We start from the raw sequence: 27,221 nt of genomic DNA on the forward strand, positions 1-27,221 counted from the left end.
CTTTTGAGAGATTTTATTTCCCCTCAACATAAACATGCGCGCATGCACACGCACAAGCAAACACACACACACACACACACTTGAAGTCACACCTGAAAGCAGAGACCTGTGTAACTTTGTTGTCCAACCATTGTCACATGGCAGGGCTGTGCTCCACAGTGTTGGATATTATTATGGGTGACGTCTGTCTGGCTCATGGGCACAGTAATTGGCAGCAGGTCTGGTTGTCTCCCCCACACTCCTCTAATTGCCCCCTGTCCTGTGCTGCCAGCTGGAGCCCAGCTTCCCTTGGCCTGCCAGGGGGTGGGAGAAAGCCAGGGCCAGGGAATGGCACACAGCTGCAGGGGCTGAAGTGGAGGGCCAAGGAAATGAGCCATTACACAGACAGACCAGAGAGAGGATGACGATTTTGGCAGCAGAATCAACAATCAATCTACTCTCCCTCTCATCTCAAGTTAAATGGCGTCCGGATTTTTTGTAATTTACTCAACACATTTTGGGATGTTCCAGCTGTCCTGAGTACAATATTGAAGAGCGGTCAATAAGGGAAGGGGTATACAGACATGCCTGGTGCTCAAAATTAATGACGTATTTCATGCAGAGAGAGTTGAGTGGGGATGAATGGATGTGGTTCAGTTCGTTCAGACAGTCTTCCTGAGCCCTCACCAGCTAGCTACAATAGTTTATGCTTGTGGTTAGAAACTTCCTTGAGATTTTGAAACTTGTCTGCCAAAATAGGGAATACGGAGTGTTCAGAATTATTCAGTTTTTACCGGATTTTCAAAAGCAATTGTGATTTAGCTGTAACCCTGGCCTGATGCTACACTATCTAGCTACTTCCCTCTAAGTTACTGCAGGAGAGCAGTGCAAGGTCGTTTGTTTGCATTGGTCTGTGGTGTGAAAGAGGGTGGCAGTAAACAACATGTAGAGCGCCTCTCCCCCTCACTCCATTCAGCTGGCATGTCTTAATGTGATTTGGTTAATGGAAACATTTGAGTGTGTTGAATATAAACCATGCAATAATGTGGACCCGTGGATGGTTTCTGTAGGCCTATTTATCAGCTCATATGCAGAACATTTAAAGTGAGTGGGTTGTTGGATCGCTATTTCAAGCAGGTTGACCTGATGCCCTTCCATAGCCGTGTAGTGTAAGCATTTCACTGTACCTGTTGTATTTGGCGCATGAAGGGGTAAGGTGCACCTGTTTTCACACTACATGAAGAACCAGGAGCACATACAGTATGTTTTGTCTGTGTATTCTGCAGTAGTCAACGGAAGAACCTATCCTGCAACAGAACCATGCCCTCTGTGTATGATGCTTTCTTGACATTGGAGAGCAGAAAATCCCACACCTAGCCATGCCTGTTTAAGCCTACATCTAGTTTAGCCTGCTTTTTCTCTTTCAACGTGACTGCATTCGTTGTAGGTGGTGATTTTTTTTTCCCTCGTTCGTTATAGCCTATTGGAAATCTTGTCTATCCAGTATTTGCCATATGCTTTTCCACATGCTGATGACCTTGCCTGTCAAATTGAGCACCTCACTCCTGTCACTCGGGGTGCGAAATGCAGTCGTTTCTGAATTTTACACCACCACGGTGCAGTACGTGCAAGACACGCCCCGTATTGGATGGAGGGAACGCAGCTCTCCCTCTGATCTGGCCAGAGGTACAGTAGTCTACTCTTCGCTGAGCATGTGGTCTCCGAAGACATTATCAACATGACCGTGAGAGATGAGTAGGGATTCTTTACGGTCGGCTACCTAAAACTGGTGGACGATCATCTCACGACAGAGGCAATAGCACAGCTTTTACATGCAGAGATGTAGCCTACAACAGCATCATTAGCGTCATATTACATAGCCATAAAACATGATATGAAATACATTGCAATATTCTGATTATTTGTCAAAGAAACAGAAGGCAGAGCGCGACAAACGGACCTGCAAAAGAATGTAGCTGGGAATCTCCGGGACTGGCACGAGGCAATGTAAGTCCTATTTCCCTATTTTAACTTCATATGGTATCTAAAATGAAAACACACAGTGCATGAATTTAATACATTGTACAAAGTATGCGGCCCACATGTGTAAGTGTAACAAACATTTCAATTTAACAGCCTATAGGGCAGGCTACTTGTAGTCCAATAACACATTTTACTTTACAATTTACAACTGCCCTATGATAATATTGTAATAAAAAATATGTACACATTTACTGTTCCACATATATTAGCTAAATTGTATTTTATTTGCTTGTATTAGCCTGTTGTGTTATAGCACGGTGTCCCGTACTGTACGGGGTCCTAGTGTGTGCATTTGATCAAATAGGTAAACGTTTGTTTTTCATTTAAAAAAAAGAATATTGATTCGTTATTTTTAGGTCATTTTAACTGTGGCAAGAAACTATTCGTTTTGCTTTTTGGGGTTTTTGGTGACAAATCTGTATGAAAATAGTATTGATTGACTTTTATGCATATTGGCTTTTTTCAACCCCCCCATGATTTATTGTGGGAGAAACTGCTTGACACTATACATGCTTTGAGACTGTGTTTCTCTCACACTCCTCTGGGAACACCTCCACTGCAGTCTTCAGAGATCTGACTAGGAAAACAGTATGTAGAGAGATGTGTGTGCATGTCTGTCTGTTTGTGGTGTTAACCATTAGCCAAGAGAGAGGAAAGAAGTTTAGCCAGGAAGTTGTCTTCATTAATTAACATCAGATTAATTCAAAGTGGCAGAATAAATAGAATAAACATCTATGCAGTAAAATTTAAGTAACTACATGATAAATAGAGATACTAAGAGAGAGAGTGATACTATTGACAGGGAGTGAAAAGGGCTCTTAAAAGCAGACCGCTTCAGCGGATGAAATCAACATTGAGAAAGGAGAAATGGAGATAGTGTATATGGGGGGAGTGGTGGAGATGGAGACAGGGAAATGTGGGAGGAAGGAGGTAATTAGAGAGGGGTATGATCTTGATGTAATTATTTGGAACTCTCCTGCCGTGTGTGTGTGTGTGTGAGGGCAACCTTTTGACAGACATAGAGATACATTCATTATGAAGTCACTCTGCTCTCTCTCCCTGCAGCCAGGAGGCGAATTGGATTGACTTTTAATTGCCTCCTTCTGTAGATAAGTAACCTCATAATTTTAGAAAAGCGGCTTTGTGTCCTGCATCCCTGATCCTCTGCCCTTCCCCTCCCCTCAACACACAGTCAAACACACACATTTACACACACAAGGACACGTACACATGTGCACACACTATCAAAAGGCTCTTCCTCCTCCGCCTTCCTCTTTCTCTCTCCTCTCTCCTTTCTTCCTCTCCTCTCTCCTTTCTTCCTCTCCTCTCTCCTTTCTTCCTCTCCTCTCTCCTTTCTTCCTCTCCTCTCTCCTTTCTTCCTCTCCTCTCTCCTTTCTTCCTCTCCTCTCTCCTTTCTTCCTCTCCTCTCTCCTTTCTTCCTCTCCTCTCTCCTTTCTTCCTCTCCTCTCTCCTTTCTTCCTCTCCTCTCTCCTTTCTTCCTCTCCTTTCTTCCTCTCCTTTCTTCCTCTCCTCTCCTTTCTTCCTCTCCTCTCTCCTTTCTTCTTCTCCTCTCTCCTTTCTCCCGCTCTCTTCTCTCCTTTCTTCCTCTCCTCTCTCCTTTCTCTCTCCCGCTCTCTTCTTTCTCAAGTTTTCAGTCTGGCTATTTCAGGTCCAAATTTCTGTAAAAGCCCAACCATAAATTATTAATGTAATAGGACAATATAAAGCCCCACAGTTGTCTCTGCCTCTCAAGGTCGAACAGTCCGTCTGACCAACATGCTGTTTGGCCAGTTATCCCGCAAAATAAAGGAGCTTCACAATATTAACCTAACTAAAGGAATCTCAAAAATATATTATTTCAATATAATTCTACTCACCTACTCTGTCCTTAAATTGCCCTCACATAAGGCCCCCTGAAGGCCTGTAAATCCAGCAACCTTTAATGGATTGTTTGGAGCTAGCTATATTAAATTAGACATGCAGAAAGCCTTATCTTCCACATCTCTGTCACACCACCAGTCCACCATCTTTTCCTGCTTTCATACTCTTGCATCTCACTTTCCCCGTGTTCTCTTCATATTTCATGCAACCACACTCTCAACCAGAATAGCTGCATCTCTTACTGCTCTTAAGCACAGTTAAGAAATTAGCAAAACTATTTAGGACCTGGAAAGAAAGGGTCATTGGATTTCTGCATGAAAAGAAAGGATGAGGCCGTAACACAGAATGAGTGGCTGTTAAAATTCTAGACACATGGTCAGTAAGCCAATCACAGTTGAACAGGCCTGTGGCCCTCGACTGGCTCTGTTGTGTTATGCTATTGAAGGTCAGAGCACTGGGTTGGACAGATCATTCTCATTTCAAGTCGTGGGAATAATGAGTTGAGAATATGGCTCTTTATAATTAGGCTCACTATATATTGTATATTCAGCCACATCCTTCTGTTTGCAGGATGGAAATATGTTGTACCAAAAGGAAGCACTGGTAGGGACCAAGAAAGCTGAAACAAGTGCAAGGAGCTATATGTCACTTTATATTACACACGGTGTACATTAACTGTGCATGTATACATTCTGGAAACAAACAAACTCTCTCTGACATCTCCCCCAATGGAACACTACTGGGGATAAAGCTATTTCCCTCTCCACGTTTACCAACAAGACCACTTACCCTTAGCTGTTGCCCTGCTGGGCTGCTTACTGTGTGTGTATTGCATTCCCAAAGAACTGTGCTGAAGACGGTGCCTGTGTTTTGCTTTCGAAATGTGATATTTAAGCCACCCAAATCAGGATGTGGTGCTGAATACAGCGCAAGAACTCAAATAGGGATCTGCTTTCTAAGTGGGGTGCTCACACAGCCAGCTAGTCACTTCCCACCATCTGAACCCATGCCGTCCTGAACCCATGCCGTCCTGAACCCATGCCGTCCTGAACCCATGCTGTCCATTCCATGTACTTAGTTCTGTGAGGCTGGACTGCATGCAGTAAAGAACCATTTAGTTGTGTTGTTATTCACCTCGTCATGTTGTGAGGCTTCACATTGCGTTTTTAGTAATGTGTTTAAGTCTATTGTCTTGGAGTGAATGATACAGTAGATAGAGGTTTGTCCTGTGTTTTTACTGTGACATTGTAATTTGTTGGTTTGTTTATGACACATGTTTGAGAAAGCAATTGACATGTGGGAGGGATGGATGGATGGATGGATGGATGGACAGGGCCAGCGGTTGTTAGTGCTGCTCTTCCAACCCAGACCATCGTCTCTCCTTCCATTTGTTTTCACATTCTATCTCCTGCTCTATTATTCATGTATTCAAACTCTGTGGATTGTGACAAAGAGCAAAGAGAACGTTGACAGTGTTTGCAGAAAAACAAAACAATAAACCACACGAAAGATGCAGTGTTATTACTATGATTTAGTGGAAAGTTAGAGATATTGTACTATACATAAAGCAGTGCAGGTGTAAATTAACACCATCACAATGCACTCTCTCTGTTTCCCTCCCTCCACTCATGTTTTTAATTTGAACAACCTGTTAGATCAGACAGTCTCAAAGGAATATGATAATTATGCTCCACTGCAATTCATATTTAACTCTGTCTTAACCCACTTGTGCAGCAAGGCACAAATGTATGTGTGAAAATATACAGTAGTATAATATAGAGTTCGACCGATTTTTAAATCGGAATTGCCGTTTTAAAAAAATATATATATATTTTAGTGCCGATTTCAAGTTTTCATAACAATCGGTAATCGGCATTTTTGGACAACAATTATGGCCGATTACATTGCACGAGGAGACTGCGTGGCAGGCTGACTACCTGTTATGCGAGTGCAGCAAGGAGCCAAGGTAAGGGGCTAGCTAGCATTAAACTTGTCTTATAAAAAAACAATCAATCTTAACATATTCACTAGTTAACTACACATCGTTGATATTTCTAGTTTATCTAGCTTGTCCTGCGTTGCATATAATCGATGTGGTGCCTGTTAATTCATCATTGAATCACAGCCTACTTCGCCAAATGGGTGATTTAACAAGCGCATTCGCGAAAAAAGCACTGTTGTTGCACCAATGTGTACCTAACCATAAACATCAACGCCTTTTCTTAAAATCAATACACAAGTATATATTTTTAAACCTGCATATTTAGTTAATATTGCCTGCTAACATGAATTCCTTTAACTAGGGAAATTGTGTCACTTCACTTGCGTTCTGTACAACAACAGAGTCAGGGTATATGCAGTAGTTTGGGCCGCCTGGCTTGTTGCGAACTGTGTGAAGACCATTTCTTCCTAACAAAGACAGCCAACTTCGCCAAACGGTGGATGATTTAACAAAAGCGCATTTGCGAAAAAAGCCCAATTGTTGCACGAATGTACCTAACCATAAACATCAATGCCTTTTCTTAAAATCAATACACAGAAGTATATTTTTTTAAACCTGCATTTGTAGTTAAAAGAAATTCATATTAGCAGGCAATGTCAAACTAGGCAAATTGTGTCACTTCTCTTGCGTTCTTTGCACGCAGAGTCAGGGTATATGCAACAGTTTGGGCCGCCTGGCTCGTTGCGAACTAATTTGCCAGAATTTTACATAATTATGATATAACATTGAAGGTTGTGCAATGTAACAGCAAAATTTAGACTTATGGATGCCACCCGTTAGATAAAATACACAACGGTTTTGTATTTCACTGAAAGAATAAACGTTTTGTTTTCTAAATGATAGTTTCCGGATTTGACCATATTATTTACCTAAGGCTCGTATTTCTGTGTTATATTATAATTAAGTCTATGATTTGATAGCGCAGTCTGACTGAGCAGTGGTAGGCAGCAGCAGGCTCGTGTGCATTCATTCAAACAGCACTTTCCTGCGTTTGCCAGCAGCTCTTCGCAATGCTTGAAGAATTGCTTCAAGCATTGCGCTGTTTATGACTTCAACCCTATCAACTCCTGAGATTAGGCTGGCAGTACTAAAGTACCTATTAGAACATCCAATAGTCAAAGGTATATGAAATACAAATGGTATAAAGAGAAATAGTCCTATAATAACTACAACTTAAAACTTCTTATCTGGGAATATTTAAGAGTCATGTTAAAAGGAACCACCAGCTTTCATATGTTCTGAGCAAGGAACTTAAACGTTAGCTTTTTTACATGGCACATATTGCACTTTTACTTTCTTCTCCAACACTTTGTTCTTGCATTATTTAAACCAAATTGAGACACAATTGATTTTATTGATGTACTATATTAAGTTCAAATATAAGTGTTCATTCAGTATTGTTGTAATTGTCATTATTACAGATATGTATATAAAAATTGTCCGATTTAATTTGTTCGGCTTTTTTTGGTCCTCCAATTATCGGTATCTGCGTTGAAAAATCATAATTGGTCGACCTCTAGTGTAATAGTAGTACAACAGTATGATGAGTGAGATTGATGTAAACAATCTTTAGTGACAGTTTTTTGGCATGATAAGAGGATAAAGTATATCACTCAGAACCCTATAGGAAATGTCTATTCTCTGTGTGGGATCTGTGTGTCCTTCCTCCTCTCTCTCTCCATCCCCATCTCCCTCCTTGTCTGTCTCAGGGAGCTGGCCCAGCCTTCTCTTTAACTCACTAAAGGCCAGCGTCACATCAGGATGATGGATCTGCCACCTGGCAGCAGATAGATGTGGGAGAGGACCAGGCTGAGGTGCTGTGGAGGGGAACAGTAGAATAAGCAGAAAATGATGCATGACTGTTCATACTTCCTACTGCAATGACGGGGGTACATTACTTGGCCCAGACACGGTTCCACGACTGAGCTGCTTGCACTTTACCTGATCATCTGCAGTGTTTGTTGTGAGGGCTTTTAGTGCCACTCTCTCAAGTGTGCTCTGTGAAGACTGTTTCTATTATGCTGCAAATTCAATGGATATCAAATAATTTTACATGGGTGTCGATAATGTGCTCACAGCATTTTAATCAGGTAAATGGGTCTACAGTATATAAAGCTGTTGGATGTACATGTTAACAAATATGTAAAGGACATATAAATTCCACCAAACAGCAATGGAGCAGAATCTGCTTTCTCCTCCAAACTGACCTCACTTTCATGACTACCACAGCCCTTATGATTCAAACACCATCTCCCTCTGTCCCTTAGGTTGGGAATTTCCCATCCCTGGCCATATCATACACTTTCTTTTCCATCCCCCCCTCGCTCCCTTAAACTCTCAGTAAGTAGTAAGCCAGTCTTCATTATAAACTCTGCAGAGTGCATTGAGTAGTTATTGTTTCCAGGCTGGTGACTCAACAGTTGCCCAGTTGGGTGTTGATTATATCCTGCCATACCTGGAAATGTGAATGGTGCCAGAAATACTGTATATATTGACGAGGTGGTCTTGTCTCCCCCTAACAATGGGAGTCATTGTCACAAAGGCGGGAAGTCAGGCGGTCTGCTTATTAAGTAGAATCACTGTATTCCCGCGTGGACAGATTTTGACGGGAGTCGACCCTCTCGCTTCACCTCTTCCTCTGATGCTACATATGAATTCAATTGTTCTTTGTGAGAGTGAAGTCATTACTCTTTCTGCTGGTCGGAAGTGGAAAACACAATTACCTGGAGCCCCAGAGCTCCCCTGTGGGCCTCCTCTAGCAAGCAGCAGAATACTTAATTAGAGTTTGAATTAGAGCTGCTGCACCTGGGTTTCACACTATCCAGAGGAGACTGAGGGTGCAGACTCTGCAGAGCATGCTGATGATTAACTGTTGAGTGAACAGGACGGACGGCTCATAGCTGGACTGGTGCTGAGTTGAAAATGAACTGGTAGAGCCCTTGTTTCTCTCACTGCAGTGCTTTCATCACTGACTGTCTAGATACTGAACTAACAAGGGGAACTATGTTAACACTCTTCTGCTCTGCCAGACCTGCGCTCTCTCCCTTGTGATGGGAAAAACACTGACACTATGGTAACCAAGGTCTTCCACAGGCAGGAGGTGAGGCTTCGCTGTGTTTTGTGATCAGACATGCATGCGGCTGTAAGGCCATGTGACCCTGGGTTAGCGCTATCTGGGATCCTTGGGACATCCCTACCCTAACCTTAAGCTTTACTCTAACCTTAACCTTTACCTTAACCATTTAAAATGTCAACTTCAATGGGGTAACGTCAGAGTTGGGATGTCCCAAGGATTCCGGATAGCATGGACCGTGGCCCTTTCTCCGGACACTTGGGACGACTCTACCCTAAACCCTAACCTTTTCTTGTACCATGTTATAAAAGAGTCCATCCAGACCGTTTTTTTTTTTTTGCGATTTCACTTGGTTTTGAGAAGCTTACCCCACTGCAGAACGAGCATGAAGAAAACTGCTAACTACCGACTAACTATTGCTAGTCGGGGTAAAGCTAACAAAAAATGAGCTTCTCCTTTCATCCATAACCATAACCCTTACCTTAACCATTTTAAATTTCACCGTCAATGGGGTGCAGAGCATGTGAACGGAGTTGAGCAGTTGGAAATCCCACTCATGGAGCACATCGCTCCAGCTCTCTATGTCCTTTCCAACCACTCTGCTAAAAACCGCTCCGCACTCACAGGAAAAAAAAAACTGCCTTCACTCCATTCTCCATTCACAATTTAACCATCTATTTTTGTGACTACCTGGACCTAAACATTTTGTTTTTGAAGTATTTAAACCAAACCATGTGGATTTGAATGAAAAGTATTTGAATAAACATGAAAAGGTGAATGTAAGAAGTGCTCATAATTTCAAATAGGCTACATGTCATATTAAACTGCATATAAACACTCTAAATAGGTCAGGAGCCAGACAGGGAACCTACGGGACTAAAATGAACTATTTAGGCTATATTATTTAAACTATTTCAAGGCAATAGCCTACAGAGAAATACATTTTGAAGCATTTGTGAGTGCAACACAATAGGCTAGTAGGGACATAAAGCACTCAGGAATTAATCAACATTTCATTGTATTAAATCATTATAGCCAGCCTCCGGAGTGGCGCAGCGTTCTAAGGCACTGCATCGCTGTGTCACAGTCGATAGTGACCCGGAGACCCATGAGGCGCCACACAATTGGTCCAGTCTCGTCTGGGTTAGGGCCAGGATTTCCTTGTCCCATCGTGCTCTAGCGACTCCTTGTGGTTGGCCAGGCGACTGCAAGCTGACCTCGGTCACCAGCTGGATGGTGTTTCCTCTGACACATTGGTGCGGCTGGCTCCCGGATTAAGCGAGCAGTCTGTCAAGAAGCAGTGCGGCTTGGCAGTGTCATGTTTCGGAGGATGCATGGCTCTTGACCTTCGCCTCTCCCGAGTCCGTAGAATATCTCCTCACTTGCAGAGCCACTGGGGATGCTAAGCACCCTTTTAGCCACTCTTGCCAGGCTGGGCAGATGCAGTTTTTCTATATATTAGGTAGGTAGGTAGGCCTAAAGGTTTTTAGGCAAAAATAACCCAATCAATACGGAAAGCTCCTTGAACGTGGGAATATGCCAGGCCTATTGGGTCAAAATCAATTATGGCCTATTGTATAGATAATATAACTAAATTAAGTAAGATCTGATTTTTAGTTTATAAATACTTTGCTACAATGACACACTTAGTTATCTACACACCCCGTTGCTTTCTTTTAACATGTGCATGTAATAAGTACACCATCATGCTTTCAGGTGTCTTTTCAGAATCCACAATGATTATTTAGTTGTGGACACTACATCACCGCACTCCCCCTCTAGCTCCTGGTCCTCATATTTTTAAGTCACTTTGATTTAGCACCTGTGTGTTTTATCAGTTTCTTTATAAAAAAAAATATTTCGCAAACTCCATGACAGTAGCTAAAGCAAGGGGCAATAGCAGCACACAAGTAGACTACAAATGCATGCTGGGCCAGGCATGCCCTGAGCTCATGAACTGAGCGCTACTGGAGCGAAATTGGAGTAGGCGAGAAGGCCGACGCTCCAGCCTTTGGGAATCTCGCTCCAGTCAAATTGGGCAAGCTCCGCTCACATATTCTGAAGGGGTGAAGTCAGAGTTGGGTCATCCCAAACATACCATTTAGCAAAAGCCCTGTGTCCGTGGTCAAAACAATCATATTGGATTGTATCTTGGGCTGCGTTTAGATAGGCAGCCCAATTCAAAAGACCAATTTGTGGAAAAAAGATCAGGGCTGCATTCATTACGTTTTTACCTTCTGGAACGTTCAATTGAACGTGAACTGTGCTCTACTGAACGACCAGATGGAAAAACGGGGAGGGGTGGCTTGTGGCTCTGCCCTTTAAATACTCAATGCTTCAAGCCACACCCACCAAATGGGAGCCAACGTACCTCAGTCTGTTCAAGAATGTTTTGGGGAAACGTGTTTAGTACAAGGTAGCAAACGTTCAAGCAACTGAACACACCTCTGAATTGGGCTGCCTGTCTAAATGCAGCCTAAGAAATCCAAACACATTCTTGAGTGTCTCCAGCCTCATTGCTTTTGGTCCTGAACCTGTTATTTACAAGGAGAGCCTAGGGGGACATAACCTAGTTTTATTCAAGTGTCTGTTGCGCAACAAGATAGAGACCAGGATTCCTCTCTACATCGATCCACTAGCACAGCAGCATCATCACAGAGAGTGCAGTTCCCAGGTAGGAATGAAGTTGTCTCCCCCTATCAAGAGAGACTGACTAAGTGTCGCACCTGAAGAGATCATGCAGTTCTCCGCACATGGTGGATGATGTGTGTGTAAGGTGGATGATGTGTGTGTGTGTGTGTAAGCCCTTTGAGGAAAACAGAGCAGAGGGAGCAGGAGACCAGGCAGGAACAGGGTTAGGCTGGTGGGAGAGATTGGAGTGGAACAAAAACAACCCCATCCTCTCTCCCTTGGGCTTGTTTACCCTTGCGGCATGATTGCAATTTTCCCTCCCTACTTCCCTTCCTTTCTCCTTCCTTCCTTTCCCATCAGAAAGTGATGCAGGAAGACAAAAACATCAGAGATCAGAGATGCCTGCAATGGGTCCAATGTTTGAAGAAGGTCTCGTTCAATATCTACGACCAACTCTGTGTGTTCAGGGACTCTGTCCCTCTCCTCTTATCTCTTTATCGTCTCGTAGTGCAGTGGTGATCAGGCAGTCTGCTCATGAAACCAGCCAGCTGAAAATCTCTAGGATAAGTGGAGCGTAGGACTGCAGGGCTCTGTACACCTCCCTCCCTCTCTTGTCCTAGACCTTTAATTCTCACCTCATTTCTCACATGTTTTCTGTCTCTTTTAGAATATACTGGAAAATGTATCAGCCTCTGCATTCAGTTGTCTCATCATCCATGAAATGTTTTAATGTTCTCATCCATTTTCCAGTTCTGGAATAAACTCTACAAGTGTTGCTTGTTTTCTAAAACCCCAACAAGGAAGCTGTAGCTTTGTCGTGGGTCGGTAGCTGAGTAGTACTACAGCATGTGTGCCCTCATTAACCATTCTAGACCCTCGCAGACTAGTTGCTATGGCTACGATAACATATGACATTTGGTCCAACTTTCAACCACGTGTGATTTCTAAAGTAGTGCAGAAGGTGTCTGGCATAGGCGCAATTTACTGATTGGTCCAATTTCCTGATTTTAAAGCACACATTGTGATTTTGATGTCACTGTTCAGGAATTGTGTCATAGGACATCACCACTGGTGTGTTGCCAATACAGCAGTAGGTTATAGTCTGGCCTGTAGACACTAATCTGATTTACCCCAGAGAAACTCAGGTTAGAAAACAGATTATACATTTTATCTCTGAAGTCTTTATTCCACTGACACACAAGGTTTAGCACAGTACTTTGTTTGTCTGACTTGTGTTTTTGATTGTGTATTACACATAGCGTATTTTGGAATGTAGCTTTGCAGCATCATGGTGATTCATCGTGGCCATGCCAAACTATGTAGTAGATTTGGTGCATCGGCTACATTTTACAGTGAGCAATTAAGACCTTGTACTACCACCTCTTACACACAAAAATTTTAATTTATCGGTTTCATGTGTGAATGTCAGGAAATTGTGACCCTAAATACCTAACGATATCTTATTATGAAACGTGCTCATGTGTCATGTGCTGTTCATGCATGTTTTGTCTGTTTCGATGAATGTCCTGATGTAGCACCGTAAATGCTCTGTGCACTCTAAACCAAAGCCACCATGACTGATGCTGACATTTTATTCAGATTCAGATAAACTTTATTATCCCACCAAGGGGGAAATTCATTTGGTCATTAAACATAACACAGAAACTACACAACATTTTTCGTTCAAAGTGCTATAGCCACACATTTAAAGTGAAATTGCAATATATTGTATACTCAAGTGTCGTGTCTTCACTATCATTAAATTGAAGACTTGTAGTTTTGATCAAAGATTCTCTGTAATTAGTATTACGCGATCAAAGGAAAAATATTCAGATTACAAAGTTATCATTTCCTAAAATAACTTTTCAGATATTTTATCTGATCAATTAGTCTTCGAATTAATGAATTATTTACTTTACCTCACGTTAGTCTCATTCCAAACGTTGTAAATTGTTGGTTATCTGCACGAACCCAGTCTTCACTATGAGTCATCCATACATCAATTGTCTTAAATCATTTATTTATTACTAACTAAGTAATTCACAGAAATGCATAAACAAACAGTAAATATGGTTACATGAAATTATAGGAGAATGTGCCCTAGTGGGCTAAACCGGCATGGCGGCTTGTTAGACAAAAGGGGATGTGGGGGTCGACTAAGAAGTCACTACAGAGTGATAATTATGACAATTGAAATGCTAATACTTTGCACATGAACGCTCACTCATTCGTGAACAATTGCAATCAATATGTATATTTACGCTCAGTGTGTCATCTTGATCGCTGGTGAAAAGTTGTTTATTTTGTAGAATTGTCCGTCTCTCGCCCCCTCTCTCTCGGTTCTGGTTAGAGGGGATAGTTCAGAGTGACATTCATTCGTTTCGTTATAGAATGGATGTTTTGGCGGTTGTCGTTTTTCGCGTTCAACGATACCGAATTCCTAGCTGCAGACTAGTAATTCATATCAAAGACTTGTTCTTATTCTGTCGGTATCGATAGTCTAAGAGTTTAACCACATGATATGGTTAAAAGATTCAGCAATGGTCTACAACCTTTGTCCCCTCCTAATGGAGAAAAACATGGTCTGGTGATAATTTCTCAAAGTTGGGTTTTATTCGGAATTGCAGAAAAGGGGCTGTCCCAGGATGCCTGACCCTAACTGGGCTCAGGGGCAGTCCTCTGATTTAGTTCAAATCAAAAGGGAATTGTGTTTTCCTTCATTAAACAGTCCAAAATCATATTACACAATTTTACAAACAGTATCATACTGACTCATTCAGCTTATTCAACAATTAGATGTAAACCTCATATCTGAGGCTATTATATAAACAGCGTTATGGTAATGTGGCTACACCGTCTGCCATGAGCTTCCCCAAGTTGTAACAAACGGACCAGTTCGTAGCTGGATTCTTCACCGATCTTTTATACTTTCTCCTGAACATGAAATTTGTTCGTACCTCAAGTTCTGTGAGGTGGAAGAAATTCCTTTGTGCTCTATGAAAAATTTACTCTCTCTATACTGTGTGTCCATCTATACTGTGAGATCCACAGGAATTTACGACGTCTCTCTGACCACAGCAGCCTAGTTGAAGGAGGAAAGGGGGAGGCAGGGAGAGGGGGATGGGGCTTGCTATACCCAAAGAGGGCAACATCATGACACAAGTGACCAACATACTAATGCCTAATGGCTGTTGGAATAAATGATTCCCCAAATCTCTCTGTTTTAATTTTATTTTGAAGAACTCTCTTTCCCCTTGTCTGGCTGCTGCTGTGACTGTATTTTGAGTGAAGGGTTTGAGTACTGTCCTGTAAAATGCTTTCAAATTTTAGGAGGATGAGTTTTGTGTTCAGGTTGGTGGCTGATATTTGATCTATACCAATTATCCTTCCCGCCATCTTAATTAAGCGCTGAAGCTTGACTTGGTCTCGCATTCGCATGTTTCCGAACACGCATATCAGACCAAAGGACAGCACACTCTGCAGGACAGATTTATAGAAAATTTGTAAGATATGGCGGTCAACATTAAAATGGTTTAGTTTGTGTAAAAAACACATTGTCATGATGTAGTCAATCTCCTTGAGAGGCCGGTTCTGCCATGATGTAGTTTAACCTCCAGTGGATTATACAGACGCTTCTAGACCACCGACTGCCATTTCTCTAAATTCATGGTTCAAATGATTTCACATTGAATATGATGTCCTGAAATTAATTTGAAGAGCAGTCAATTCTGACAAATTACATAACATCGATGCACTTACAGTGAAAGTGCAAAAAAACTATAGCAGGCAATCCGAGTTATAGCTAACTGGCCAAAGAACATAACCAGTTTGCTGATTGTGATATTTATGTTTGATTACTTACCTTTGCCTTTTTATACCTTTAATTAACCATTGAATTTCCAGACCCCCACCAGACACTTCATCCCCCCTGTCTCCCTTTCTCTGCAGGACTGTCACTGAACTGTTCTCCATCACCATCAGGGAGCCAGGTGGCAGCATGAGAACACATCACGGCTGAGAGGTCACCAACATGGAGACGGACAGCTACACCCCGACCCCTGTCCCCAGCGACTGGGCTGGGATGGTGGTGAGTGTCGGGGCCCTGGAGGCGGTCTCAGGGGGGAGTGTCTCCTCCAGCACAGCCTGGTACATGCCCTACTCCCTGGGCTTCCAAGTGTCCCTGACTGCCTTCCTTATGCTGGAGCTGGTGCTGGGCTTCAGCAGCAACATGACGGTGCTGGTGCTCTACTGCTCTCAGTCCAACCTGGTTGACTCGGTCAGCAACATGGTCACGGTCAACCTGCATGTGCTGGATGTGGTGTTGTGCGTGCTGTGTCTTCCTCTGACCCTGGTGGTGGTGCTGCTACCTCCAGGGCCAAACCTGGCCCTGCTCTGCTGCTTCCACGAGGCCTGTGTCACTTTTGCCTCCATCTCTACTGCCATTAACGTGCTGGTCATTAGTGTGGACCGCTACGACATCTCCGTCCGGCCCGCCAACCGGTTGCTCACCCCGCGGAGGGCAGGGCTGTTGCTGACTGCTGTCTGGGCCACGTCTCTGGCCGTCTTCTTCATCCCTTTCCTGGAGGTGGAGTTTCTCACAGGAGGCTCGGAGAATGGGAAGCCCATCCCCGCCTCATCCTCCTCCGCCGCCACCACCGTGGCGCCTGTGTGGCGTAACCGGACGCTGCTGTGTGTGGGCGGCCAGGGCTACCACACAGGCTTGGCTATGTACTACCACCTCCTGCTGCAGGTGCCCATCTTCTTTACCACGGTGGCAGTCATGCTGTTCACATACTCACGGATCCTGCGGGCCTTGAACATTCGCATCGGCTCCCATATTAAGAACAGCCAGCGCTTCAGGCGCCCACACTGTAGGGGGGGCCGTAAGAGACAGAAGCAGAAGGCAAGACTGGGAGTGATAGAGGGAGGAGAGCAGTGTACAGACACAAGCAAGCCGCTCTCTCACCCTCCCTGCATCCCCCCCATCTCCACAGCCACCTCCCCCCCAGCCCTGTCCTCAGACCCTCTGGTCAGCTTAGAAGGCCCTGCCACTGCTGCCCCTGTCCCCGGTCCCACTGTCCAGGCGTCTGTGTCGGCCATCATTGCACTGCGGCGGGCTGTGAGGCGTCACCGGGACCGGCGGGAGCGCCAGCGGCGCGTCTTCAGGATGTCCCTCCTCATCATCTCCACCTTCCTGGGCTGCTGGGCTCCTCTGTCCATGGCCAATTTGCTGATCCTGGGCCTGGGCCCCAGCGACACCCTGGTCAGCATGCGCCTGTGGTTCCTGGCCCTGGCCTATGGCACCACTGTCTCCCACCCACTGCTCTATGCCTTCACGAGGCAGAAGCTGCGGCGTGCCCTCAGGGCCAAGGTAAAGAAGCGGGTGGTGTCCCTGCTGCAGTTGGACCCCTCGCCAGGAGGGACAGTCATACACAACTCCTGGGTGAAGCCAAGGAAGGGATGTCAGTTACGGCTGGAGGGCAGCGACGCCACTGGCCGTTGCCTGGCAGAGCCCCTGTGAGAACAGCACAGACTGAGTGTGTATAACACTACTGACAGACCTGCTCGTTATACAGGTCTGTGTGAAGGTAATTGACTCTTCACTAAGCCGTCCTCTTAGTTATTGTTCCTGCCTCGTCAAGATTTTCCCAGGAAGCCAAATTCCTCATTCAAACCACTGGAGAAAACTCATCACAATGATCTCAAACTGTGTTTTTTATACACAATTAAATGAACCAGAATACCCCTTGCTGATTAGGAGACTCTCGGGTACATTGTGGTGGACTCATCACAATCGCTTTACAGAAACCTGATAAAAATGTATCTTTTAGTCTGGCTAGCCACTGCCATGACTCAGCATGCAGTCAGCTACCACTTTTGGACAGTAGTGTACCCAATTGTCGTACATGAGTAAAAGTAAAGATACCTTCATAGAAAGTTACTCAAGTAAAAGTCACCCAGTAAAATACTACTTGAGTAGAAGTGTAAAAGTGTGTGGTCTTAAATATACTTAAGTATCAAAAGTAAAATGATAAATAATTTCATATTCCTTTTTATTAAGTAAACCAGGCGGCACAATTGTCTTGTTTTTATTTATTTATTTACAGATAACCAGGGGCACACTCCAACACTCAGACATAATTTACAAACTAAGCATTTGTGTTTAGTGAGTCCGCCAGATCAGAGGCAATATGGGATGTTCTTTTGATAAGTGTGTGAATTGGACCATTTTCCTGTCCTGCTAAGCATTTGAAATATAATGAGTACTTTTTGGTGTCAGGGAAAATGTATGCAGTAAAAAGTACATTATTTTCTTTATGAATGTAATGGAGTAAAAGTAAAAGTTGTCAAACTATAAATAGCAAAGTACAGATACCCCCCCCAAAAAACGACTTAAGTAGTATTTTAAAATATTTTTATACCAATGCTTTTGGAGCTAACTAGTTCTCCCGATCGTATCCTGATGTCGACAGCAGATGAGAGTTGTACTTATAATAGGCCTATAGATAATTTAGCTAGCTGACATGTATTTGGAGAAAACAAGTTATATTAACTGGCTAGCTAGCTAGTGTTAGCAACGTTTTTTAATGGTGGCCAATGAGACTGAGTGCTAGCTAGTAAACAATACAGCAAAAGTATAATTTTTGAAAAATACTCCAACAGGCTCTGTATTTCAGGAATCACAGTATCAAGTACCCCTAGTGCACTGTTAAATTATTTAGACATTTAAACAAATCATTTTGTGAGCAAATCTACAGTGCCTTGCGAAAGTATTCGGCCCCCTTGAACTTTGCGACCTTTTGCCACATTTCAGGCTTCAAACATAAAGATATAAAACTGTATTTTTTTGTGAAGAATCAAAAGCAAGTGGGACACAATCATGAAGTGGAACGACATTTATTGGATATTTCAAACTTTTTTAACAAATCAAAAACTGAAAAATTGGGCGTGCAAAATTATTCAGCCCCCTTAAGTTAATACTTTGTAGCGCCACCTTTTGCTGCGATTACAGCTGTAAGTCGCTTGGGGTATGTCTCTATCAGCCAATATTTAATATTTAATATTTAATACTGCCCTCATTGGCTTCCATGCGTTTGAAACAAAAACTTGTCCGTGGATGTTGGACACACGCTTGGTTAGAGACCAATGGTGCATTCATGACAAGACAAACTCGAAACCCCCAAGTTAAAATGAACTTCAGTTATTTGTGTAGAGCTTCCAATTGATTCTGATTAGGGTTGCAAAGGGAGGGTATATTACTGGAAACTAAGTTTACCAGTAAACTACCAGAATTTTGATATCTTTCAAGTATTTTATGTAATCTATCGCAAGACATCTAGTGGCCATTTTGGGTACTTCAGGTTTGTAAAGCTGTCTATAATTATGTCTGGCCCTCTGTGTGGCCTTATCACATGAGGACCATGAAATAAGATGATTTAAATAAAACAATTACTGACACAACTGTTAAACATTATCCTTAATATAAACCATCAACTTAGTGAATACCATTGGTGTTTAATATGAGAGTTTCAGTATGAAATGTACACTTATTTATTTTACTATGAAAGTATGTATTTGTTTTCAATGTTTTTGGATCAAATTGGTGGCAGATGTGAAAAAGGTAAAGAAGTATTTGGAAGAGTTTCAGAGTTAATTGAAAATAATGCCATTGTTGATTAAATTTTTTTTCATTAATTAGGCTATTTTGTCTTGACATTTCTTTATATATGAAATGTATTCATTTATAGTATTCATTTTTTTATATCTGTGTCCATATTGTTCATGAGTTTCTACTAGATAGACTATCTACTAGAAACTCATGAACAATATGGACACAAATATGAAAAAGGAATACTATATATATCAATAAAAAAAATATTCAAGTATACATTACCGAAGTTACAATAGATTGCCATAGATTTCCTGTTAATTACTGAAGATTCCAGTACTTTGGTAATCTACGAGTAGCTTTGCAACCCTAATTCTGATACTTTCCAAGTGGGAAATTCGGTCCTCATCTTTCTATAATATATACGTTTCCATGTCGTAAATTTCTGACTTTCCGAGTTCCAAGTAGTCTTAAATGCACCACAAGGCCCCTAGGTTCCGGTCTATTCCCAGATAACTTTATTTTTATATATTAAATACTGTACATGTAGACTGCTTAGTTATTGCAGTTGAACTGAACTCTGGCCAAGACAATTCCCATGGACGGCCCCATAGAGAAGTCAAATTTGAAAATTCCTTTAGTCATCACCTTTGTACAAAAAAACATCCATTGAATTATTATTGTCACTGAGGTCGATTTATTTTTCTATCACTCACAGGCGAAGATATTAACATTTTGCATTCATGCTCTGACATCATGAACCAGCTGTCCAGGGGGAAGAGCCTGTTGGTTTGTTTACCTGATACCGCCAAATATGTTTATAACTAACCCAAGATAGACCACAACCTGTCGTTTACAATGGGAACAAATTAATCGTAGTGGGCAGAACAAGCAAGGAGTTGGGCAGATCCTATTGGCGCGTTCTAGCAAACTTTTGCATATTTCAGTTATTGAACAACTACTCTGAAGTGCGCATAAGCAATAATTCGTCTTTACGTTCTTCCAAACAATGCGATGTCTTACCACTCTGGCAAAGGGTAAAGTCTACAACACTTTGTCCGCTCTGTTGATAACAGATTTTAGTTTTGGGAATTGTATTGAGATCAAATATTTAATTGATGAGAACATTTCAGACAAAATCATTCTCGTTCCCTCTTCTCCCACTGCCGGCCACTGGGCTTCCAATATCACGATTTGGTAGTGACTGGAAACGCTAAGCGGATGCTTCACATTTATACATTCGGTGAAGTATCTGTCTCATTGTTCTGTCTGTGATACTGCTGTTTGTCCAGTGCACACTAAGTGGTAGTGCGCAGGCATAGTCATTCTGCTGAATGCCGATGTAGAAAGATGGCAACAGCCACAAAACGGCGATTGTAAAGATTATGTTGAAAACCACGGTCGTCCAATTTGGACGCTGTTTCCATTCCATATATACCAGAAATACTTTAAGAAATGAGATGGGAACCTCAATGGCCAATGAATGGAGGAACGTAAAAGGCCCCGCTCAGCAGACTTTTGATCATTTGAGTTCACGTTGTCAGGCCACGCAATCCCTTCTAAAGGTAATGATATGAGTCGAGAAACCTGCCCATTTTCCTGAAAAGTACCAAATGTCCCGATTTGAAAGCTATATGGTTATTATCTCCCATCTTGGAAAATATGTATAAATGTTGTGTTTTATTAGCTAGCACCCAATTGACTCCCATTCACTCCATGTCCCAATCCCAACATCGCCTAGAATGAACCGCGCGGCAATGTACACAATAGGTGTTAATATACGAATTGAATGGATTTTCCCATCTCATTTCTTAAAGTATTTCTGAGGTATACCTCAACGTTAGAGACCGTTCCTATCCAACGGTGCACTGCAATTGGTTGCCAAAAAATCTGGGGCGAGGCTTAGGGAATTGTCAGTAATACACTGTAGCATCCACCTCGGGGACATAGTACAATATAACCACCAGCAAACCAGTGCTGGATTTCAGAAACACAACTTGCAGCACTATAGTCCAACCATGTTGTTCCATCTCTGTGTCCTCAGCCACCTTACTCTGCCTCCAATACTAATAAATTATTTGTTAGAACAAACAAAGCATAAAATATAAGATAATGACAGGTCAAACATTGGTCATCTTTAATATTACTAAAGTGTCTGTTTACAAATGGAAACATATATGGTATATCATTGAATACACTCCCTAGATGCTTATGTAACTTCTGTACAGTATGAGTCTATTTAGCCAGCAGAGGATCAGAATGCCACCCACTCAAGCATTCGAAGGCAGCTTCCAACACAAAAACATTGACACTCATAGATACACAAATACAGATCCTTTGGATCTGCTAAATGTTACTGATGCCTTAATTCTATTAAGAATGATTCATTGATTCTGAATGAGAATATTAGTACATGTGTATATCCTTCCTGATATAAGACTTAATTATACTCTTAGAAAAAAGGTTTCAAAAGGGTTCTTCGGTTGTCACTATAGGATAACCCTTTTGGGTTCCAGGAATAACTTTTTGGGGTTCCATGTATACCTATTTTGGGTTCCATGTAGAACCCTCTGAGTAAAATAGTTTTCAAAGGGTTCTCCTATGGGGACAGCCGAAGAAGAAGTTCTCGGTTCTTGATAGCACTTTTTTCTTCTTCTAAGATTGTATGTACATATTGTGAACACTATCAACTATTCATATGTAAATAGAGGGGGGGGGGGGGTTAAAGAACTTACTCCTGTATGTAATAGACAGTGTTGCGTTGGATAGTTTGTAGTAAACAGATGTTTTAATATTAACAGAAACTTCCATAAAGCTCATAAATGTGTCTACTCTTTGGCACTGAATTTGTAATCATGTATTGATATTTATTTATTGCGGTGTGCTGTAAATTAAATAGACATTGACATTACTTATTCAATGTGATTTCCACCTTGTCTATTGATCCCCAAATCATTTGGTCATGTAACAAAGAGTGATCTTGTCAGCCCCTGTGTCAAACCAATTCAACACCTTTGCAGATACAAAGGTCCCTAGAGCTGGCGTAACTGAACAGGAAAGTGTTTTCCCCATAATTGTCCTGTATGAAACAAATGTAGGTTTTTGCACTTCTGGTATATTTACGTTTGTTTGTTGTTTACAAAAAATTGTAATAATACATGAAAATATAGGACTGAAAGAAGTTATATGTGTTGATCAGGTAAAAACAAAACTGAACAACACTTGGCTTGTGTTTGATTTCTGCACAACACTGTTCTGTGGTGTAGGACCTTCATCCTCCTGTGGGACTTTTCGATTTATTGTCATAAAACCTGAGACAAATCTGATGGATTTATGGTAGGCCTACTGAATGCTCACACTTGGTGTATATACGCATGTATTCATTGTATAACTTCTAATTGTGTTTTCTTGTATCTGAATACATAGAAAGAAGACACTGACCATATCAATAAATTTGACTATTGTATTGGGGCTTTTGTTTGCAGTCAGTTACCTTTTTATCTGGCTTCTCTACTCCTGTGTTCTTGTCATCTATAGGTTTTTCAATAGGAAGCACATTTCATCCCTGAATAAAGATGGTTTCACACACATTGCTATATGAATAAATACACTTTATGGCTCTACAAGTGACTCACGGCATTATACCTAAAGCGGACATTCCCATTGGCTGCCTGGTGTTGCGGTAACAGAAATTCCATGCAGCCTTGTTTAGTTCAAACACCAGAAAGTGAGATAAACTACACCATGATAGAAATCCTCATTATTTTGTTTAACAATTTGAGATTTGAGATTAAACATGTCTATAGCCTATACTTTCTCGTTCTAAACTTCTAACGTGGCTGTGGCTTTGTGACAATGATCGCGAGAGCATCTGCCCACCAATTTGAAGGCTCTGATGCAGTTCCAACTCTGTCACCGCCAAAACATCTGCTATGTGGGTGTCTGCTATCACCGGTTAACGCTTGATCTGATTGAATCTAGGCCTTAGACTACATGGTTTAAAATTGCTTGGAGTTGAAGACTGGGGAGCTACAGTGCTTAATGGAAGTATTTCATTCATTATAAAAATGGGCTAAGGGAAGGCCTGCTGTGAGGCCTTAAGCTGGAGACAGATGAACATACACAGCCACCTACACTCACTTACACAAACTGACACATACTGTAGGCACACTCACCTGCAGAATGTAATCATGCACCCATGTATATCTTTGAAATGGACTTACAATAATGCCTTTGTGTCTTTTTGTACTGTAGGCTCTGAGACTGCCTTTTCCCATACTATAAATAAAAGACAAAGCTCACATGCATTATTCATATAATGTGTGTGTGTGTGTGTACAAATGATGGGTTCTCTGTTGCTATGAGCAATAGGCCTATCTACAGTTTGAGTACAGGCTGAAGTGTGGTGTGGTGTGGGAGATGGAAAAAAATACCTCTTCAGCATGTCAAAGGAAGTTGTGTGTGGGCTGTAGCTGTTGCAGGGCATGCAAAGAGCAGGAGCAACAGTTCAACAACCAACAACAGAGTGAGCTGCAGGCACTACCCAGCAAGCAAAATTACATTAGATGTCTTTTCCAGATGTTGAAGTCCTGTGCATTTTAGGTGCTGAATGAAAGGTGAAAAGACATCTTCTCCTGACGTCAATAAAAGACGTCTTATATGGATGTTGAAAATGTCTTATTCGGAAGACGAAAATACCTATTTTACAGACGTTGAAATCAAGCTAATTTCCAGTTCTGAATGTAAGTAGAAAATATGTCATTTACAGGCAACTTTTTTGGTCATTGATTCTATACCCAAATTTGAACTGCACATACACTCTCAGTAAAATAATCATATCACAATAATACTCTTTCAATCCTATTAATACAGGAGCCAACAGAATATGTATTATTACTTCCATCTGTCACATGCAGTTATCTTAGCGTTTTCAAAAGCTTTAAACTGGCAGCAATCATGTTCAAAGCAGTCCAACCTACAGTACAAACCAACAGAACAGTTAACATTCTCAGTAACGTTTTTTTCTTTTCTTCTATGACTGTGATATGTTGTAGTTTATCTACCTTAGTTGAATGCAATGACTTTAAATCGGTTTTGACCCAAATGTAAATGTGTATATTTTTGCAACGCATGCTGGGTATTATTCTAATGAGCACCACCCCCAAACAAGTACACATTTGGTTGGTCCAGACCAGACCAAATCTGAATCAATCATAGATTTATAGCACAGGAAGTTGGTGGCACCGTTATTGGGGAGGGTGGGCTCGTGGTAATGGCTGGAGCGGAATCTTTGAAATGGTAGCAAATAAATCAAACACATGGATCCACATGGTTCCCATTATTTGCCATCCTCCCCTCAGGCCAGAAGTCAGTGGAGGCTGCTATGTTTCATAAGTTTGAACATCACAGTACCAGTGTTGCCAATTTAGCGACTTTGTCGCTATATTTAGCGAATATTCAGACCCCTCTAGCGACACATTTTCAAAAAATCGACTAGCGACACATCTAGCGACTTTTTCTGGTGTTATTGGAGACTTTTGGAGACTAACGTGAAAGCACATATCGTTCTTACTCTTCTCAACGAGCAGCGGGTGCTGCTGTGGGACCCACCCCGCCCCAAAGCACTCACAGGCGGCCCAGTCCTCGCGCTGCAGTCCCTCCCAGCTGCAGTCAGAGCAGGAGATATTCACCCCTCCGCGTCCAGACTGCAAATGAATCACGCATGTGGGAAGCCGCCGCTGGCTGTAAAATGTAAATAAAATAAATCACTGCATTTGACTCACACAGCCTCAGTCACTTACTCACCTTGTCCACTGTGTGTGTGCCTCTCTGTGACATAAGCTAAACATCTAGCTGGCTAGCTCATCATGTCTCAGTCTAAACTGTACACTCAAAAATACAGAAAGGAGTGGGAATCAAACCCTGAATTCAAAGGCTGGTTGAAGCCGTTTATTGGAGATGATACACGGGCATACTGCCTGTATTGTAAGGCTGATTTCTACGCCAAACTTAGTGATGTAAAAAAACATGACAACTCAAAAATATACTCAAAAAGCAAAGCTACAACAGTTCCACCCGAAACAAGCTGCCATTTATGGTTTAAAAAAATTGACTCTGCAAAAAAGGCTGGCATGTGATCACATTGGAGAAGCATGGTGTTCTAGCATCATACTTTCTGAACAAGTTGGTCGCAGATGTGGGTGACCAGCGTTTCAGCCTCCTCGATGAGGCCACGGATGTAAGTGTTTCTAAGTACCTGGGGGTTGTGATAAGGTACTTTAGTGACACCAAGCAGACAATTGTATCAACATTTCTGGGGCTTGTTGAGTTGGAGGGAGGAGATGCCAGATCTATAGCCCGTGCTGTTGTGGCTTTCCTCGAGACGTGTTGTCTTAAGAAAGAGAAACTCCTGGGGATAGGGACTGACAATGCCTCTGTTATGACTGGGATTAACAATGGGGTCCATAAAGTGCTGAAGGAGGAGTATGGCCTCAAATATCTGGTTCTTACTCGCTGTATGTGCCACTCTGCAGCTTGTAGTTCTAAACATATTTAGGGTGTTTTTTACTCACTTTTTTGTCTTTCCCACGACATTAGTCCTCTCTCCTACAGCGTCCATCACAATTACATGCACATGGCCAATTATGCAAATTAGGTGAAGACGTCATTTAGCGCCTTCTAGTGACTTTTAGGATAGCCAATAGCTACTTTCCTTCCTGAGGAGTTGGCAACACTGCACAGTACAGTAAGGCACAGTTTAGTACAGTACGATATGGTACATACATATTTTCAGTAGAGTACAGTATAGTTTAATTCAGTAGAGTACATTAGAGTAAATAGGGCACAATACAGTACTGCTGTATACTCTACTGTTCTGAACTATGATGATACTGTAATGTACTGTACTGTACTCTGCTGTGTTGTTCAAACTGAATTAATTATAGAAGCTGTTTGGACCAATTCAAGGTGAGTCCGGACCAAACCAAAGCGAGATCAATTATACATCTAAAAGATGTCGCCGTTGGTAAATGCTTAGTGGGTAATGCCTGTCATAAACATCTAGTATTATCCAGATTGTATTTCATAGCCTCTTGGTCAATAGTATTTTGTTTATAATGTAAGACAGTATTTTAATACAATTATACAAAACGTTTGAGTAGCTATGTAATGGGGTGCAGTAGTTTAGTTATATCTTTAGCCTTATATCGACCTCTGCAGGTTTATCTGTCAAACTACATGCAAAAGAATACCATATCCCATAATGCCTTGGAGATGTTCAAATTATCTCTTGTTTTCTAAAACAATATGTCAGCCGAAATAGCTCAGTTGGGAGAGCGTTAGACTGAAGATCTAAAGGTCCCTGGTTCGATCCCGGGTTTCGGCAGAGACAGAACTGTGAAGTTCTTTTACAATTTCACAAAGAAAATGGACACGGTTATACTGTTCAAAAATACATAACAAGCTAGCGAACAACGACATTTCAAACGCCACGCAAGCCGAAATTGTTCAGCTGGGAAGGCGTTAGACTAAAGGACCCTGGTGCGATCCCGAGAGACAAGACTATAAAGAGTACTTTAACAATTTCAGAAATAAAAGGACACGTTATATTGTTTGAAAATACATAGCAAGCTAGCTAAAAAATACAATTTAGATTAAGCTATACATCGATTTGATTAGTAGCCAATTACTTGTTCTTCCTCCAAGTAACGTACATTTCTGATTACTTATTTGATTAATAATGGCTGATAACCTAGCTAGTCTACTCTTCTGAAACATCGAATGCTCGATATCCTCCCTGACAACGGTGAGTCGAGGAAATATCTGGTTGCGACAACCAATCATATCGCCGTCTGCCACCAAGAAGTAACCAAGAATTGCACTCCCCGACCAATTCGTGACACCAGTGCAACCAATAGGTAACCAATATTGACCAATAAGGATAGAGCTATGGCGGGATCTTTAAACGCAGAAAGAGTGCCATGGAAAATATATTAAATACATAT

General features: G+C 41.9%; 1 protein-coding gene and 1 non-coding gene across 2 annotated transcripts; both read left to right on the forward strand.

The window, feature by feature from the left end:
* Positions 1–97: 97 nt before the first annotated feature.
* LOC109890981 (G-protein coupled receptor 22-like) lies at positions 98–22,816 on the forward strand. Its single transcript, XM_020483202.2, has 2 exons — positions 98–1,986; positions 15,558–22,816. The coding sequence occupies exon 2, from the start codon at positions 15,640–15,642 to the stop codon at positions 17,128–17,130; it is 1,491 nt and encodes a 496-aa protein (XP_020338791.1). The 5' UTR covers positions 98–1,986; positions 15,558–15,639; the 3' UTR covers positions 17,131–22,816.
* A 3,713-nt stretch (positions 22,817–26,529) lies between these two features.
* On the forward strand, positions 26,530–26,602 carry trnaf-gaa (transfer RNA phenylalanine (anticodon GAA)). The gene has a single exon. It is a non-coding gene; the product is annotated as a tRNA-Phe (tRNA).
* Positions 26,603–27,221: the final 619 nt, after the last annotated feature.

Source organism: Oncorhynchus kisutch, linkage group LG5, assembly GCF_002021735.2.
Source record: "Oncorhynchus kisutch isolate 150728-3 linkage group LG5, Okis_V2, whole genome shotgun sequence".
Lineage (NCBI taxonomy): Eukaryota > Metazoa > Chordata > Actinopteri > Salmoniformes > Salmonidae > Oncorhynchus > Oncorhynchus kisutch.

Excerpts from the sequence above, each read along its gene's own strand:
- LOC109890981 (XM_020483202.2), top strand. The coding sequence starts at position 15,640 with ATGGAGACGGACAGCTACACCCCGACCCCTGTCCCCAGCGACTGGGCT.